The sequence below is a fragment of the Phoenix dactylifera genome, chromosome 5, assembly GCF_051530095.1.
Source record: "Phoenix dactylifera cultivar Ajwa chromosome 5, Ajwa_hap1_PhDact_Kaust_v1.1, whole genome shotgun sequence".
Classification (NCBI taxonomy): Eukaryota; Viridiplantae; Streptophyta; class Magnoliopsida; order Arecales; family Arecaceae; genus Phoenix; species Phoenix dactylifera.
Window position 1 is genome coordinate 20,993,503 of NC_143194.1, and position 19,966 is coordinate 21,013,468.

The window sequence follows — 19,966 nt, forward strand, 5'->3', positions numbered from 1 at the left end:
TGGATATTCTAAGATCCGCCAGTTGATAAGCAGCATGACTAGCCATTGAGTGCTAATAAGTGGAATACAAATTACACAATGTGAAACCATCAAGCCCTGTTATAAACAGACGCTTGCCCAGTGGCTGTACCCCTTGCTTAGCAACCTTGAACCCTGGGTTTTCAGAGGCTCCACTTTGTATAGGGAGACAACTAATCCATCGATCTTTTATTTGTTAGGTGCCGGCTTATCAAGCTCATGTGAAAAGAAATATTGATCATACTCAAAATACAGCATTACACCTACTCTCTTCGTGCCTTTTGGTTGGAACGGAGGAAATAAAATATTCCTTAGGATACTGTTAGTAGCTGTCTTATGAGCATGTTGGAAAGAGAAATTCTTGCATCTACAACAATGAGAAGCAATTAGAAAACCAAGTGCTACATACATGACTGAAATTGTTCAATGATTGGTCCATACTTTGCTCTCAAAAAAACCTCTCTAGTGTCTCTAAGTTGTGGAATATCATTACAATTATTGTCTCCTAGTGAGTTGATGTCTTCTTGTTCTTTTTCTTTTCTTTCTTAACTGCTTGTACTTTTTTCTCCCTTTAATAAATTTGGGTGGCTTCACCTCCCCTTCTTTCAAAAAAAAAAAAAAAAAAAATCCTGCGTTCAAATCTTGGTGCGGTGGATATGTTTAAATCCTGTGTGATAACCGCCCCACGCCCAAGAGAAACGGAGGGGGGGGGGCATTACACCGTCGTGCAGGCGTTACGATGGTGGGCGGTTACAACCGCCCGCCTTTCCCAGCAATCGGAGGCTTCAAGAAGCCTCGATCGGTGGGGAATTTCATCATCCTCTTCCCTCTTCTCCACTGTCTCTCTCTCACAAACCTTCACGGTTGGCAGGATCCGGTGTTAGACCCACGCCGTCGGAGCAGAGGGCTGCATCGTCGGAGTAGGAGACGAACGATCCCCTTCAAAGTAGGTAAAGCCCTTCTTCATTTATTTTTTTTTAAGATCCAGCTTAGAGATAAAAAAAAAAAAAAGACAGGCGTCGGTCGGGGTGGCCGAGCAGCATCGGTCACAGGCCACGGCGGCCGCAGGCCGTCGGCCGCGAGCACCAGTTGCGGCTGCAGGCGCGGCCGGTGTCGCTGACCGGCCGGGGAGCGCCACCGGCTGTGGCTCAGGCCCTCCCCGAGTCCGATCTCCACTCCACGGGAGAAAGAAGGGGAGGAAGAAAAAAAAAAAAAAAAGAATAAGAGAGATGAAGAGGGGGAGGCAGACCGCGGCTACCGAGGCTGCCATAGGCGCAGCTGGTGCCGTCGGCCCCAAGCCGACCCTCTCCCGAGCCTATTCCCCTTCACGGGAGAAGGAAGGGGGAGGAGAAGATAAAAAAAAAAAAGAAAAAAAAAAAAGACTTACCAGTGGGTGATCCGCAGCCGCAACCGCGGACACCGGCCTCGGCCGTGGGCCGCGGGTCGTCGGCCGTGGGACGCGGGTCGCCGGCAGCGGGAGGCAGTCGCGGCCGCGGGCCGCCGATGCGCCCCCGAGCCCGACCACGGGCACGGCCGCGGGTGTGGCCGTGGGCGCCGCGGGCCGGCCGCCGGGCGCCATCGGCCGCTGCCCGTTCCTCCCGAGCTCGCCCTCCTCCCTCCATGGGAGAAGAAATGGGAAGAAAAGGGGGAAGGAGAAATCGGGAGAAGAGAAGAGGAGGAGAAGAAAAAGAAAGAAAAAAAAAAATGGGAGAAGAAGGTTCGGGAAGGAAGAAGGAAGAAGGAAGAAGGAAGAAAAGAAAAAGAAGAAAAGAAGAAAAAGAAAAGAAAAAGAAAAGGAAAGGAAAGGAAAGAAAAAAAAAAAAAAAAAAAGTGAGAGACCCTTAACGGGTCCGACCTAACGGGTCTGATCCGGGTACGGATCCGAACCTGTTAGGCCCAAATAAAATAAAAAAAAAAGGGTTTAGCCAAATTTGATTAAAACCGAGCCCAGTCAGATTAGGCTAAGTCCGGACGAACCCAAACTATAAATTGGGTTAAATCCGAACCAAATTAAACCCAATTGAGTTGGATATGAACCTAATTAAGCTGAGTTAGTCTCAGCAGACCCAAATTGAATATGAATCAAGCCCAATTCAAAACCAGTTTAACTAAATTGAGACCGAATTGACTTTGGGCTGACCCTGACTCAAGTCTAGATGAGCCTCATTGACCCTGGACCAAAATTAAACTTAATTGGACTTGAAATTGAGCCCAATAACATAATCAGAAGACCAAATTGACCCGATAGGGCTAGACCCAATCAGGAACCGAGCCCAATTCTTTAATTAAAGACCCAATTGACCTACGTGAACCCAATCTGGTTCTAAATCGAGGCCAAGGGCTCTAAATTAAATAAATTGGACTTGAGATCCAAGCAAGTAAATTCATGTTATGATAAATTAGAAAATTATAAAATAAATAGAGAATAATGCGACCCCTATGTGATTTATTTAGGTGATCAAGGATTTGTCACCCGGACGTAAGAAATTGGAAAGCATATTGCAGTAAGTAACCTTGGCACTGATCTTAAAGTTTTTAAATTACTGTTTATTCATCATTATGAAAATGTATTGCTAATGATATATTTTCCTCAAAATTAGGATCAAGTATATGATTGCATGTGATACATGAATTTGATTAAAGAGCATCCTTCATGAATATTTGATGATGTATGAGTTATGAAATTATGATTATGTTAAACTGTATGAAAAATGATATTTGAGGCATGTTTATGCATTTTAAATTATATAATGCCATTTATCATTTTCAAACCTATTTATGATGATTATGATTTATGAAAGAAAAAGAATATGATTTATGAACTCTCAGATAGCTATGACCACCTCTAGAAATAGAGGCCAGTCGACACCCTGGAGCTAGCATCCAAAGAATAACAGGCCCTCTGCCAACGGGTTAAAGTTGGTAACGAATAACAGAATTAGTCGACTAAGATTAACAGGCCCTGTTTTCTTCCCTGCATCTATAAAAAACAAAGTGCATCATGATTGCTTAAGACTTTTTTTGTTACATGTTTGGTTTGCTTTCATCCATCAATAATTCTGAGATATTAGAGGAAACCAGGAGAAATAATTTAATGTAGTTGTATCAACTAAAATGGATCTATATGATAGGGAACCAGGAGAAATAATTTTATGTAATTGTATTAACTAAAATGGATTTGTATTGTTTGATGAATTTCAATATTATCGTTAGAAACATATGCTATTCACCCTTTTCATATGACTCGTTTTCATGTCTTTCATGCTTTTCAGCCTATCAAGCATGCAAATTTTATTTTATTTTCTTCCCTATATCCATAAAAAATAAAGTGCATCACAATATTGCTTAAAACTTTTTTTCCTTACATGTTTGATTTGATTTCGTCCATCAACAATTTCATGAGATATTAGAGAAAACTAGGAGAATTAATTTAATGTAATAGGATTAACTAACATGGATTTGTATTGCTTGATAAATATCAATATTATTGTTAGAAACATATGCTATTCACCCTTTTCACATGACTCGTTTTCATGTCTTTCATGCTTTTCAGCCTATCGAGCATGCAAATTTTATTTTATTTTCTTCCCAGCATCCATAAAAAATAAAGTGCATCACAATATTGCTTAAGACTTTTTTTCCTTACATGTTTGATTTGATTTCGTCCATCAACAATTCTATGAGATATTAGAGGAAACCAGAAGAATTAATTTAATGTAATTGTATTAACTAAAATGGATCTGTATTGCTTGATGAATATCAATATTATCGTTAGAAACATATGCTATTCGCCTTTTTCACATGACTTGTTTTCACGTCTTTCATGCTTTTCAGCCTATTGAGCACGCAAATTTTATTTTATTTCCTTTCCCTGCATTTTATTTCCTTTCCCTGCATCCATAAAAAATAAAGTGCATCACAATATTGCTTAAGACTTTTTTTCCTTACATGTTTGATTTGATTTCATCCATCAACAATTCTATGAGATATTAGAGGAAAGTAGGAGAATTAATTTAATGTAATAGTATTAACTAACATGGATTTGTATTGCTTGATGAATATCAATATTATTGTTAGAAACACATGCTGCTACTTGTATAAATGTAAAAATATTTGAATGATATGGCTATAGTTTAGTGGTTGAATTCTACATTAATAATTTTGAAACCCAACAGTCATATTTATTTTGAATGGCAAAAAGCATTGCTAGTTTGATGGTTTTTTTCTTTTCTTAATGATAATTCTAAAAATTGGTACTTTTTTTTTCTTTTTTAATTATAATGCTAAAAATAAATATAATTATGTAATTTTAGTGGCTATGGTTGTTTTTTCTCTTTTAAATTGTGACTAAAAGCACCACTGATATATTGATTTGTTTTTATTCTTTTTTTTAATGATAATGTTAAAAATAATATAACTATTTACTTTAGCAACCAAAGAATAAAAATGAGCATAGAAATTTTCTAAGATATAAGTCTTATAGAAATTTCTATTTAAATAGTTTCATAAAGGTTGCCATGTAATTAAAGTTAAAGGAGTAGGGGCGTCAAGATTGAGCAATATCATCCTATAAAATTTAGGTTTACTATATACCACTATTTAAATAGTTCCATAAAGTTCGCCATGTAATTAAAATTAAGGGAATGTCAAGAATAAGAAATGTTAACCTATAAAATTCAGCTTAAACCACTATTTAAATGGTTCGATAAGGATTTCCATGTAATTAAGGTTAAAGGAACGTCAAGATTAAGAAAAGTCCTAAGGAACTCAAACCTTCAAAAAATTCAAATAAAAATAAACAAGAATATGAAGATACTTATAGATAATGACAAGATGTTTTCTTATTGGATAAACATGTTGTTCATATTAGTTAATCTATTTTGTTTTTGTACTTTTCTGCATCATTTATTGGAGGGCTGTGCCAGGTGAAAGAAGAGTGCCTTTGAGATATCTTGAGCCATGAGTTTGGCATTTATGTGCGGTAAATAATTTAACATAGAGGATTGTTTGATTGATGGTTGTGATCACTTATAGTATGTTCAATAAATATGCTCTCAATTCAGCTAAGTCACTTCTTTTTTTATAAACTAAATTTGTTTTGTTAAGATACCCATTAACAAGGCAACCATGATTAACAATAATCTCAACTCTCTCTAACTACAACCACTGTTAATTAGAAATTTAGCAATGGTAACTTACAAAGGGAAAAAAAAAACTTAAGAAGGGTTTATTTTAAAACTCGGACAAATCAGTGTGCTGTTTCTTTTTTCATAAAGAATTTGGTGAAATGCATTTAGATAATTAAACAAAGTATTTCTAATTTATATCCCCAATGAGTTCTACCATTGAATTGCTAAAGATAGCCATTTCCGTCCCATCAGTCTCTCCAATACTATTTACAAAACCATCTCAAAAATATTGGTTGTTAGGTTTTAGTGTTGGGAATGCTTAATAGTGAAGAACGAGGTGGTTTCATGCCAGGTAGAAGCATTTCTTATAATATTTTGTTCAGGTGCTTTTGATGATATACCCAGCACCACCTCTACCACTGGCTTTGAGCGAGAGTCCAAGCAACAGAGGACACTGTAATAGAGCGCAAAAGGATCCTTTTTGAGAAGTGTACTCAATAGTAGTAAGATATTCACAAGCAAAGCTAATTGCAGAGCAAATCACATGATTTGGAGGTACAATATTATGTTCAAAAATCTGTGTGTTCTGCACCTTCCACAAGTATCGTACCTAGGCCGGGATTGTTATGTTATATTTTCTAGGATTTGACTGTTTGTTTGTCCATTCCATATAAATTATAATTTTTTATATTTAGACATGGTTCATTGAATATCAACTCGATAAACTAAACCAAACCAAATTTTTCGAATCAATTTCAAGCAAATTTTGTAGATGGCCAGTTCAATTTTAATTTCAGAAAACCAATTTAAATCTGTTCAACTTTGGATTTATCTCCAAACCAACTAGGTCACCCCTAGGCAAACGGTAACCCAACGCCTGACCATCGGACAGGTTGAGCTATCTAATATGGCCCAAATAGGGCTCACTTGCCTCAAAAAGCCAAATAAATAGAATCTAGCAGTCAGTCTCCCACCTATAAGCTTAGCAAACTTAGGCACAAATTCAGAACAGGAGTCTTGCAAACTATAAGAAATCCATGGTTTAGCTGTTAATTCAATAACTTTAGTACCATGAACAAGAGCTGTCACGCCAACCCGTAGACCCAGTACCCAACCCTGAACCAGACCCAAACCTGCATGAAGCATCCAGGTTATCGCGCACAGACGTACAAACATAAATATATACATAGATATATTCAAATATTTATACTAATTTTATTAAAGTAAAAATAATGATATTAGAACATATTTGTTTGAATATTTAAACTCTTTAATATAGTATTTTTCTAAGTTTTTAATCTATTGTTTTATATATTTAATTATCAAGTGCTTAATTATTGCTCATGATTAACTGGTACAGAACAAAATTTTAAGCCTAAAACCTCAATGGTCACGGATCTAGGTTTAAAAACCCGGCCCGGATATCACCCCTGTGAACCACCCACTACTGAAAAAATTTCTTAAAAAAAAATTGCCCATCTTTATGCTCCCTGGTGCAGGCATGCAGCACGATGTTAGTAAACAAGCAATTCACAGTCGCATGTTCTTAAGATACAGCAACAGAAAAGAATGAACTACTTCCCTGCAACGAAAAGAATGAATTAAGGTTGTAACAAATAAGGATACCTGCAGGCCGCACAGCACAGTTTTTGGTAAGAAGAGCGAGCAATAAGTGGTTCACGCTAAGCTAATGAGCCAGGCAAACCATTTTGCACCACATATTGTTCAGACAAGCTAAAACCTATATTTTGCTAAATATAGAAGAAAATTTCTCCTGTTGATAAGATTGTCCTCCGGCCAACAAGAGAAATTGATTAGTCCGGACAAAATAGCCCTAGGAATCACCTGAACTAATGAACATAAAAACCAAGCTCACCAAGATGCCTAATCTTCTCTGCAAAAGTAACCCAAATCAATCTGCTGCTGCTGCTTATAATACAAAGCCACCATGACAAGAGATGAGAGGCAAGAACATCCTTCACATCCATACCATTATAGGAATCAAACACACAAAAGGAATCACTAGCCTCTGATGCTTTTCCCCTGTGCTGCAAGTTTAGCCATCACCTGCTCTTCAGACAAGGGTAGAAAGTAGATCCTCGGAGAGGCTTTTGTTTTCTTGAAGAAATCATCGAGGGTCACAACAGCTTGTTCCGGTTTCTTCAGAGGAGGTGGTGCCGGAAGACGTTCTCCAACAGGTGGATCGGATGTAGGTGGTGGAGGGGGAAGGGTTGGTGGAGGAGGTAGCTGCTGCCTAAGGGTATGTTGACGGGATGGTTGGGATGCCTGGGGTTGCTCGAAGGGAGATGCCTTTGGTGTCACAGGGCTGGAACTGATGGGTGCAGATGATTGTGGTGGGGCCTCAACATGCTGCTTTACTTCCTGAGGGTCAACAAACTCAGCCGCTAGAAGTTTCCCACCATTAGGTGGCCACTGGAGATTGTAGACAGCATTTCGAGTTGCTACAGCCTCCTCAACAGATGAATACTGCAAACAGTAACATATTTAATTTGTTATTTGAGAATTAAAAACTCATAACATTGAAGAATTGCATAATCCAATCCATGAACCACAAAGAAAATGTTAATGCCATCAGTTCAAATAATTATATTGATTCTACAACCAGTTTATCAACACAGTACTGTGCTGAAAATCAAGTTTTGTTAAGCTTTAAAAATCAGTAGTTGTTCATGAAAAAGAAAAAACAAGGGGGAAAAGGTTACCATCTGCAGATGTGCTTTACAAGTATCTGCTGCTTTATCTCAGTTCAGACCTGAGATAAACTTTTTCTTTTTTCAAACCTTTTTTCTTGAGACTGAATAAAAAAAGCCATTCTAAGATGCATCTTTTAAATGTAATCATTAAAGCAAAATATAGAATATTCTGGATTTATTGCTTGCTTGTTTACAGATTTTCTTGCCATCGTAGAGATTCTAGAGTTCCAAGCAAGGATTTTCAGAAAGAATATACATTCACCATATTTTCAGATTTGCAAATATCAAATATGTGCAACCAAATGGTCAAAAAGCAAACTCCAATACACACAAATAGCATCCCCCCCCCCCCCCCCCCCCCCCCCCCGCGCCGGGCGGGGGCCAAAAAAAGCTACAAATTAGGTAACTCAGGAAAGAAAGGTAAAAAGAAGTGACAAGAAAACATACAGTCACATAGCAGTGGGTCTTGATTTGGTCCATCCAGAAACTGCAGACAGTTCCAGTTTTCGCAAGCAGCTCTTGCACAGCTTTCAGAGTGAAGGGACGCAAAAAATGATCTATTCTCAGGGAAGTTGTTGGCAGCTTGTGTGATGGTGGCACTGCAACATAATCATAAGAATTAATCCTTTTTGTTAAATATAATCATCTGAAACCCAAAAATCAAACCTAGCATTCTTGATTTCTCACCAACTCGCTCCTTTGGAGAATCTCCACTAAGTGTTGAGTCAGACCTAGTGAATGTACGTTTAGTAGCAGTTGGCAAAGCATCCTTAAGTATACTTGAAGTACTGATGTTGGATGATTGCTGTTCCGGAAATTTAATGCTCTCTGAATTCCACCGCCGTTGCCGCTTTATTGCCTCATTGATCCTAACGGCTTCATTGTCTGTCCAGAAAGATTAATAAAGAAGACTGAGAATTTCCAAAGTTTGCTTGATCCAATAGCACTTGAAAGTATAGCACTCAGTACAACATACTACCTAAAATCTCACCATACAACTATTTGTTAAAAAAATATTTGCATGAATGAAAATGCTTTAAAGAAGGGTAGGCCTTGGCGCAATGGTAAAGTTGTTCTATCGTGACCTAGATACCACGAGTCCGAAATATGAAAACAGCCTCTCTGCACGTGAGGGTAAAATTGAGTACATCTGACCCTCCCCAGACCCTACAGGGGCAGGAGTCTCATGCACTACAACACCCTTTTTTTTAAGTGCTTTTTAGAATGCAGATAAAAGATTTCCTATTATCTTTCAGGGATCACATTTGTGCAGCCAACATATGTGAGTTTATCAAGAAAAGGGATTAAAGGACATGATATGGTGTAGTTGCAAACTGCAGTACTATAAGTAGAGAGTGAAACTCACCATCAAGACTGAAATTAAAATAACAGATGGAAAGCAAAATTACTACCCCTGGAAAGAATGACAACTATCACGACATATATTGGCAAAAAAACCAAGTTATCACCTTAGTGCTCCACAAGCTCAAGGCTGGCCAGCAATAACAGTTCAGTTTATCCAGATAAGATGTAAGTCATCTGATCTGTACTTACCATACATGTTACTCTTAACTTCTCTGGCTACAATTCTCTTCATTAGACTGCATATAAAATAATAGGTGATAATGCAGCTACTATGTCCCTGATAATATGCTGGAGGTAGCTAAATCAGTGGAGAGGTGAGGTTTCATTTGCTCTTAATTCTATAATAACACTCTCTTTTGAAAATTTACAGATCAAGTAAATAAATCAAGAAGAACGAATACCAACAGTATGGCAAAAAGTGATGTTAGGAGCCAGGTGGGTGTTAATTCCATCACCTCAACTTAAAGGGCAATATCTGACAATTATAGTTAACAATAAGCATATACACACAAAAAAAAAAAAATCTATCTTATATACAGAGGATCATCCTATATATTTGCACAGATCCAAGGCTTAGTGCCATGTCAAACAAAAATTATGATTACTTCCAAGAAATCATCCACATTATCTAAATCACTGTATCTCTTAATAACCTCTTATCACATAATATTGCTACTCATGCAACTAGGCATTTAGCCCCCAATTTAGTCCTGCAGAAGGCATCTGCCTCCACAGAAACAATACTATCTAATTATCATCTATATGTACAAAGAAATACAAGCACATGTGAATCTTCTTTCAAACAGTCAACCACATAAGGAAAAAAAATCGATTTATTGACAACAAGATTCACAAGAATGGAAGAACAGACAAAAATCAGGAAGCACTGAACAAATCATAGAGAATTTTAGGGCGTGTTTGGTGTTGCTTTAGAAAAGCCCTTTCACAAATTTTAAAGCAAAAAAGTGCCTCCCCCCCCCCAAAAAAAAAAAAAAGTGTTTGGTAATAACATCTGAGAAGTGCTTCCAAAAGAACAAAAATGTTAAAAAATGCTTCTAAAATAAGCTTTAAAAAATCTAGCTTTTGATTTTAAAAAAGCACAAGCAACACTAAAGACGCACCTAGTATGATATAATGTACGGTTAAGTCAATTTATTAGTTAATTGAGGTCAATCCATATAAGACTAGCATGAAAAGTATCTTTACTCACCCTCAGAAAAAGTACAAAGCAATTGAGAACAAGCTGTTCTGACAAAAAATTTATAAAAGCCATTTTAACCCACCCTATATTTAGAGCATTAACTGTTAGCTATATCACATTGGTGGGGCGAAGCCTCCTATAAGCCAAAACTGGACACTGATTTTGTTAGCCGCAAACTCCCCAAGTTTAGCCACATAAAGAAGTTAATGCAGTACTATCACCAAGGTCCTCCTCCACCACTACTTAACCCATCAGCATTTCTGTTGAGCAAGAATATGGCATGACATACCAACAGTGGTGCTGCTGAGTAACAAATAATAAAGCATATGAACAAAGATACAGCTATTGTGCGCAACGCTAACCATGGAGCCGATAAGAATCTGTAGCTAGCTTCCATGGAAGATGGAATCCATGTTGGCATTAAAAAACTACCCTGATTTAAAGGGCTAGATTTTCCCAAGGAATCATTGGGAATTAATGCTGTCTTCAGACAACTCTAAGACTGCAGTTTCAAGATAAAGCCAAGTGGGAGGTAAGCTTTATGCGAACAAATGGGTTGCAGAAGGTTATTTCCAGTCAAAATGCCATATGAACAAATTTATTATAGGTAGTTTCCATCTCTATGGGATCTAAGGTTAAGCAGATAGGTGTCTAACAAGAGAGGACAAAGCTTCTTTAGGTTATGATTTAATCAGAGGGGTTTGAAAGAAATTTCAGTCCTGAGGGTAAAAGAACACGAACTTATTTAAATAATAATAGAAGAGTAAATGGCAGTTGCATCATATATATTTAGAGTTGGAATATTTACTATGTTAAAACTTTGGCTTAAGTTTTCAAAATTCAGATATCAATGATGGAAAATTCAGATATCAATGATGGATCATTGACATGAATTGGGGCTTGTCTCAATGGTCGCACCCCCCTTGCCTAGGAACCATAGGTTCTAGATTTGAGTCTCGGGTAGCACATCAACCTGGGTCATTATAGTGTGGGAGGGTCTCCATCCCTCCCTCAAAAAAGAACGATAATGCGTGTGCGCGAGAGAGAGAGAGAGAGAGAGAGCACTGACGTTTGAGGCTTTGGTAGTGTTCTTAACATAGAACCTCTTGTCATATATGTCAGCTCAATGGCAAAACTCCTAACATGACTGACAGTTACAACAATCCTAACAACAATATTCACAATCTTTAGAGAAAGAAACAGCATTTAGAATAATCAGTGAAATCTTGGCTACATTAGAATAATCAAACAATTGTTTCTGTCATAATTTTAATAAAACAAATTCATAATGCATTAGTGATGATGTTAAGTAAATCAGTGATTAGAGCACTCCACATGTACAACTTAATGGAAAAAAAGGATAACCAACACCGGAATTAGCAATTGACACTATAATTCTAATATTGGCAGCCAACAAAAAGGTCATCTCAATTGTACAAGTTCATCTTGCGCTCTTTCTATATTTGAGGAAACAGTACACCAATGCATAAACACTCAACAACAGAGGAATTCAAGAATGCCACCAGAACACGGTTCAAGAAGTGGTGACCTCCTGGAGCCTACCCTTTTTTACAAAGTCCATTCCAGGTCCAGTCGACTTCTGTTCTGATATAATTAAAACTATGTATATTTTCTTAACCATAAACCTAATATCCCCATATATGGTAATCGAGGACTTAGAGAGATTTGTCAGTTCCTAACATGGATAACCACATTAAAAGAACAATTTCAAAAGATGCCTATCAACTGACAGATGAATACTCTTACAGTATGGTGGTCAGTGCCATATTAAAAAGAGATGAACACCATAATTAGCATAGCAGACTTACATGTTACAACTCCCGGAAAAGGGCAGATTAATCCTTCAGCACCAATTTAAAAACTGGGTAACTCTTAAGAAACTAGCTAGGTCATTGATTAATGTGTAAAACCATCAGTTCAAGCGGTTTAATATCGACTTGGAACATTTTCTGACAAGATGGAGAAATTGGGGCTTGGTTCATCAGTTTTCTGGTCCCACTAGGCCAGTGCAGTTCTGATAACAACAACATGAGGTGCTAGTTGATTTGTCAAACACCCAAATACCTGCAAGGCCACCAATCCCTAAAGGTTCATCTATATAGAACCCTTCACAAATATATGCAGTAGAGGGAATCTCTAATTCTTCAATAGCAACAACTTGGACAAGAGTTCTTATGCTTGAAGTGGTTCACACAGCAGTCTCTTAAAGTGAGTCTAAAAAATTAATGCTTTCGGAGATTCATGCATCAAAATTCAGTCCTAAGTCATGTACAAGATCTTTCTTTATGGGAGTTGGAAAGGGAATAATGCTTCAAACTTAGTTTAGCAGTCCCAAAGTTCACATTGATCATTACAACCACGAACCAGATACGAAATTCAGTCCTAAGTCATGTACAAGATCTTTCTTTATGGGAGTTGGAAAGGGAATAATGCTTCAAACTTAGTTTAGCAGTCCCAAAGTTCACATTGATCATTACAACCACGAACAAGATACGTGAATGGTTTTTGCAATCACTAAGTCCAAGTTCTGAATCTTCAAAAATTTTCAATGTCAAATATTATATATGGCACCATAGGGAAGCATATCTATGACAGTAGCAATAGAAAATCGAGAACAACAGAAATGAAGATATATCCTGAGAAGCAAAGAAATTAAAAAAATTGCGATTTTTAAGTGAAGGCAAGCAATTTGCCGATTTGACTTAAAAATCGCGAAATTAAAAAGGCGATCGAATTCTGTTTCGAGCGAAACAGAGAAACGGCTGCGGATTTCCCTTTCTGCCCCGGCGCCAGCCTCCCTCGCTCGCTCCCTCTTTTCCTCTCTTTCCTTCTCCTTCTTTGCCTCCGGCAACAATTTTCGTTTCCATTGCCGGAACCGTACCAGTGGGCCGCCGGTACAGCTTGGAATCGCCGAAAACGTTTGGTTTGGGATGGTTCCGCCGACCCTAGTGAATGGTAAAAAGAATTTTGGGGGCACTAATTCATTTGACGCTTCAATTTCAGCGCCCCCCTCCCAAAAAAAAAAAAAAAAACATTCAGAAGAAAAGGTGGTCCTAGAAAGACTTTTATTCCCTATCTGATTTGGACCATTAAATTCTGATAATTTTCAGCAAAATAATAAGCCATGGTTTTTGATAGCTTACTCTACCAACAGCTTAGGAATATTATGTGATTTCACAAAATGGTTTACTAACAGTACTGTTATATTGATATTAATACAAAAAGATTATTTCCATTTCCTAAACTCATGTAAAAGCATTAATGCCATACCGAAAGCTCCTTTCCACCCAACCAGAAAATGTATGTTGACAATAGACATATATCATAGAAAAAGAAATAATCAATTAACCGACATAACAAAGGCATAAATAGAAATTCAAATGCAAGGGCATATAAAATATGGTGAGAGATGATGAGAGCATTTCCTATAACTAGGCAGGTGAGAAAGGGAGGTAGCTAATAAAGGAGAGATTCAAGGATTTAAATTCAAGAATAGTTGGTCCATATATTGCTTCTAGCCAGCTAACAATATTTATCTGCACAGACAGATATCACAGAACATGCTCAGCATTGCAAAATTGATGTTTTGAATGGAGCTGAGGAGGCTCGCTTTATTTCAGGGAAGTGATGTATTATTTACTTTTCTAAATCACTTACGCATAGCATTTAGCAAGCCAGTAACAAAACATGGAAGTTTCTTTGATGCAAAAATTGCATGAGAATAGTTACTAATGTATGGTGTATATAAGCAATTAGGTACCCCAATACCAAAGAACAGGTCATAATACCACATGAACAAAAAAGGGGGCAAATCAGCCTACAAAAGACAAATGAAAAAAAAAAACAATGAAAAATAAGAGGTTATGACTGATGAGAATAACATGAATATAGGTAAACTTAGTAGGAGTACCTTCAAGTTTTCTCTTCTCAGTAGGAGCAGTAGGTCCCACCTTCTCTTCATCCACAGTATCCTTCTTTTCAAGAGAGGACACACCCACAGAGGTCCCCTTTTCTACAGTATGCATTTCACTGGCCTCAGTTTTTTCCCCCGGTTCATCAGACTTAATATTGGACTCGATATGCTTACTTTCCAAGACATCCTCCTCCATCGACTCATCACCTGAACTCCTGTCTAAATTTAATTTTTCTGGAGAACCCCCATCCGCACTATCTTCATTCTTGCTAAGGTCCAGATTTGTAGCATTTTTGGCGTCTGCTTCTTCCAAAGAGACCTGGTTCTTAACTAGTTCTTTGTCATCATCCAGTGGGTGCAAATCGCCACAAATGGGAGGATCATTGCTGGATGATATTTGCATCATCTCTGGCTTAACAACTTCTAAGTGAAAATTATCATCATTCAAATTATCCTTTAATTTATTTTTTTCAATAATTGACACAGAATCAGTAGAAATTGACTCACACCTTACTTGGAACCCTAAATCTGGGCTGACCTCAGATACCTGATTTTTTGGTTCCGACGGGCTGCGCATGACATCCTCAATGGAGGGCTTTGATTCCTCGTGCCTTTCATCATATCGTAAATCTTGGCTGCTTGAATCATTATGAAGGGTCACATGTTGGCTTTCTGTGATGCTGTCTCCCACAGAAGCTGCAGCACTGTCTTCCATGGAAGCTGCATTAACTGATGGTTCCACAGCTGCTGCATCTGATCTCAAAAGAGGCATTGGATCCCCATCTTGAATGTTGACAACTTGATTGATATCTAGAGGGCTGCCATCAACTATAGTGGCATCATTGTCAGTTTTCTCAACTTTATCCGTGACGGCTTCAATATGAACTTCTGCTTGTGGATCTTCTTCCACTTGATCACCATTGTCCTGAGGATCTGGAGCAAGATCAAAGCCATTATCCACTTCTTCTTTAGTTGATTCTTTCTCATTCCGAACTGCTTCATCTAACCGCTTCACCAGGTCCTCCTTGAGACCCTTAATAGGCAACTTCCTTTTACGAAGCTCTTCCTTTAATTCAGTAACCCTCCATTGATCAATGGGTTTGTTGTTCAGTACAGAATATGGAGACGACATCCTCTGTAGGTGGCTAACACCGAACTAAGGTTTATGTTCACAATCCTAGGAATCAAAATAAAAAATGTTTCACATTTCATTGTAGGTGAATTATACCAAACATGAAAATGCAGAGATTAGTATCAATAGCTCAATAAGGTTTCAGATACCAACAAAAAAAATAGTTTATAAACCGCCTAATAATCATCATTTGCAATTTTTTTATATTGAACAGAAGTTCTAAAACTAAATAAAGCAGCTTTGAATTTTAAAAAAATGACAGAACATCTAGAGGAGGGGAGAAAAATATTCCCTCATGGAAGTATCTATTAATTTAATAAAGCATCATTCCAAAAACTTGAAAGCATAAAACGAGAAACCTTAAATAAAAGAACTACGAGACCAGCCGAGTTCAAATACAATGAGTGCTTGAAATGAAAAACGGATCATGCACGCAGCTCAAGAGCGCAAAATCCCTTTGTGAATCGAAGCAATATGAAAGAAGGATCCAGGCTATCAGAGGCAACAAGAGTATTCCAATTCCCAACAAAAATCCAAAACAAAAGCCATACAAGGTCCGATACAAAACCTAATTCTCGAAATAAAAACAACGCAGCCGAGAAGCCAAAACCCTGACACAGGCTATAGATTCCATCTATCGGGAAGAGTGCAGGTCAAGAGAACTCACCAAACTGGTGGCTTTCCGGACGGACGCGGGCGGCAGATTAGGAGCTCTGAGAGAGAGCCGGACGAAAAACCCTAATTCCAGAACAGAAAACAGGCATTAGATGGAAACCAATGAAAAACCTAGTTCTATAAAAAGGTCGGAAGATTCGATCCTTAGACCCGATTCGAGCCAAATCTTTGGAATTCATCCATTCTCCGCTGGAAAAAAATAAAATACCAACAAAATCCACCAAAAAAAGCAAAGAAAAAAGATAAAACGGAGAAGAAGAACAGGCGAAGAGGAAGACAAAGGGGGTTCGATGAAATCTTTTATATAAGAGGGTCGAGGACAGGAGAGAGGACCGCCTCCCTGTTTCTAGGGTTTCACTCTCGGTCGCTGCGATATCGGGCGAGAGAGCTTCGAATAGCGCTCGAGCGAGAGAGGGGGAAAAGGGGAGGTGGGTTGGTATTGTGGGTGGCCTTGGAATCGAATAGCCGTTAGCAATCGAATCGACGGTTTAGGATTTTATTATTTGCCCGAAAAATGTTTGGGGGCAACTGGGGCACATCAAAAGGCTGAAGATTTGTACCATAAGAATTCTACGGTGTATTACCCCCAAGTCCCGTGCACTGCGCCAATTCATGTCATGCGGCGTGAAAGAATTTTTTTTTCCTAATAACTTTTTTTGTAACATGGCTGGGCCCTAATGTTTAGTGTGATAATGAGCGGATTGGATGCAACCAGCCACAGCAACATCACACAAACACAAGTCTACATTGCAATTGTTTCGTTATCAAGTGAATATATTTGTATACCATGCATGAGAAATTAGGTTAACTTAAGGTGCAAATGAGTTGGATCGGGTCGGGGTCACTCATGATCTGACCCAACTCGATTTTTTTTGTTCAGATTCTAATTTTGGCCCCATATCCAACTCAGTAGAAGATCAGTCAGATCGAGTCGGATCCACCGCTACAATTTTTGACCTAACAGATCATTTGGATCCAACCTAAAAAATTCAAGTCTGGTTCATGTCCAGGTCGGATTCGGTTCGAGTCGCTTCAGAATTTATTTTTAAAAAATAGATTCACATTTAGAAATAGTTTTAAAAAATATATATCAAGAATTCAAAAGAGTTGAGTTTGATGGAGTTGAAGAAAGATAAAGACTCCTTGACATAAATTTGAGGTATTGTTTAAATAATTGAGCATATTTTTTAAACAAAAAAAAAAATCAAAAGAGTCTTGATGAGATCCAAGAAAAAAAAAGAATTAACTGTTTTGTCTTGATCATCTCAATTTATTTTGAGATAAATTATATTATTGATTTATCTTGATCTTAAAAGGAAGTTGAGAAAAAATTGGAATGAGGAAAAGTCGGGATATTTTAACCACCGTGTAAGGATTGGGCTATAACAATATCACCATGAAACAAAAAATGAGATTTACTATGTACCACCTATTAATGGTTAAAAACCCTTACCAACATAGAAAGGATATAAAATATCCAACAAGATTGAAAATTTTTAGTCTTAAAAGGTCAAAAACTCTTAATCCTTTTAGAGTTTTCCCCTTGCTCCAATTTTAAGTTAACATGGTATAGTAAGAGACATGCAAAATTATTGCAAGCTAAAAGTATTTTGTTTTTAAATGAAATGTTTTGATTCATCTAGAATATATGTTGACTTATATTAACCTAGGTCATAAAGACCCAAACATATATTTTCAATTAAAGATAAAAACATGTTCCAGGTAAATAATTCCTCTCAACCTTTCAATAACACAAATATCCAAAATAATATATATATATATATATATATATATATATATGTGAAAACAAGACTTTCACTATATGAGATGATTACCGTATTTTGCCGAACCATGTTTAAATGGGGCTAATATAATAGCCACCAAAAATCATTACTAGTTATTATAACGAAAAATTATTACTTACCACAAAAATATCAACTATAGTGGAAAAATGATCACGATCATTTCTTAAATCATCTTCTTTTGAGAAAAAATTATTCCTTCAACTAGGAAGAATATTTCAAAGGATATAGCCAATATATACTTTACAAAGTTTTACAACTATATTATAATTAATTTAAATTTTTTTTTTGCATGTATACCCTCCAAAATATACAAAATTATATGAATACCCTTGTAAAATTACTATTTGCATGTATACTCTCATAAAATACTTATTTTGTATGTATACTTATTTTTTTCTTTTTTATATTTGTATCCATACCATCTAATATCGTTAAAAAATAAACGATTTAAATTTAAAATGACTGAAATATCCTTACAAGTAGATGCACAAAAAGAAAATTTTATAAGAATACACATACAAATAGCAACTTTGCATTTATATTTATGCAATTATGCATATTTAGGAGAGATACACTTAACAAAAACAAACAACAACTCAACATTTACAAATCACTAAAAAAATATTTTACTAATCTAAGCATCTATAATTAATTTAAATTTAAAGTATTTAATCTTTTACAAATAATGAAGAATATATAGATGTTATAGATTCAATAATAATAATCATATCAAAATCAAATAAAGAATAGTATTACTAAAATGGTTGCCTAATATTCCAACTTGATTGAGTCATAAACTTTTAAAAAAAAAAAATGTAGCTCGATTTTTTTTTGACTTGTCAATCTAACTAAACCATAAATGATTTAGTAAATTCCAGTCAAGTTTTGATCTTTTTTTAATATATTTTTTAAATACATATATCCTTCTAAATATGAGAAATTATATGAATATCCTCGTAAAGTTGCTATTTGCGTATATACTCTTATAACTTTTTTGTATATCTACCAATAAGAGTAATTCAGTCATTTTAGTTTTAAGCCGTTTATTTTTTTAATGACATTAGATGGTACAGATACACATACAAAAAAGAAGAAAAAGAAGGATATACGTGCAAATAGTAATTTTATGAGAGTATTGATGCAATTTTATATATTTAGGAGGGTATACATAAAAAAAAAACTCTTAATTTAATTGTATTTTCTTACATCGCTTTTTCATCATTGTTTAACTATTTATTATAAATACAATACATTACTTGTTCAAGGTGAAGTTCGAAATGTTGGTAGTTTGCAAAACTTACATGCTCTTCAGATGTTCAGCTATCATTGCTTGTTCTTCAACTATTAAGCTCCTTTGAGGAGTTAACCCTCGTCTCATTAAAAATTAATCAATTATCTTTGCTGAACCATGCTTTAACATTTAAGGCTCCATATGCACTTCAATTTGCAGATAATTGATGAGAGGACATAAGTGAAAGAACCAACCCCCACCACCATCAACCCCACCCCAAAAAAAATAAAAATAAAAATAAAAAATGAAATAAAATAAAATAAAACTGTGGAAGTTAACTTTGTAAGATTTAAGCAGTCAAACTATCATAAATCTTTTGAAATGCTATTCTCAAAGGAATTGGGAAAAAAATGATTTGTAGGCAAGATCTATGGCAAAATGTATTGCAATGGGAATTTCGCGGGTGTTGAAATTTTTATACTAAATATCGGATAGGGGACCATCACATATTTCATAGCATCAAAGAAGGTGATGAAATATAAGCATTTGCTTATGAAGCATGTCCAAGCATTATTTGGTATAAACATATGCTTCCATGAAATTTTGAGTCCATTCTAAAGCTTCCCAAGTAAAGGTTGCTTGGTTTTGTCCATATGGATGAAACCTACATAGATTTGGATGGAATTGAAGTCTTATTTTTGGATTGAAAATATGAACCTCATCAACCTGAGATTAAAATGCTAACCAAAGATATGGATCAAA

General features: G+C 36.4%; 1 protein-coding gene and 1 long non-coding RNA gene across 2 annotated transcripts; one reads left to right on the forward strand and one right to left on the reverse strand.

Moving 5' to 3' along the window:
• Positions 1-829: 829 nt before the first annotated feature.
• LOC148703458 (uncharacterized) lies at positions 830-5,672 on the forward strand. Its single transcript, XR_015987100.1, has 3 exons — positions 830-968; positions 2,473-2,522; positions 5,531-5,672. It is a non-coding gene; the product is annotated as an uncharacterized LOC148703458 (long non-coding RNA).
• A 1,053-nt stretch (positions 5,673-6,725) lies between these two features.
• LOC103713319 (uncharacterized) lies at positions 6,726-16,641 on the reverse strand. The gene is made up of 5 exons (XM_008800202.5): positions 16,161-16,641; positions 14,359-15,538; positions 8,549-8,746; positions 8,309-8,460; positions 6,726-7,634 (listed from the first exon to the last, which is right to left on the reverse strand). The coding sequence occupies exons 2-5, from the start codon at positions 15,491-15,493 to the stop codon at positions 7,170-7,172; spliced, it is 1,950 nt and encodes a 649-aa protein (XP_008798424.3). The 5' UTR covers positions 15,494-15,538; positions 16,161-16,641; the 3' UTR covers positions 6,726-7,169.
• Positions 16,642-19,966: the final 3,325 nt, after the last annotated feature.

Coding starts and splice junctions, on each gene's coding strand:
- LOC103713319 (XM_008800202.5), bottom strand. CDS start 15,493: ATGTCGTCTCCATATTCTGTACTGAACAACAAACCCATTGATCAATGG. Junction 8,747..14,358: donor TGAGAAGAGAAAACTTGAAG/GTACTCCTACTA, acceptor CTTTCTGGACAG/ACAATGAAGCCGTTAGGATC. Junction 8,461..8,548: donor TTCTCCAAAGGAGCGAGTTG/GTGAGAAATCAA, acceptor ATTATGTTGCAG/TGCCACCATCACACAAGCTG.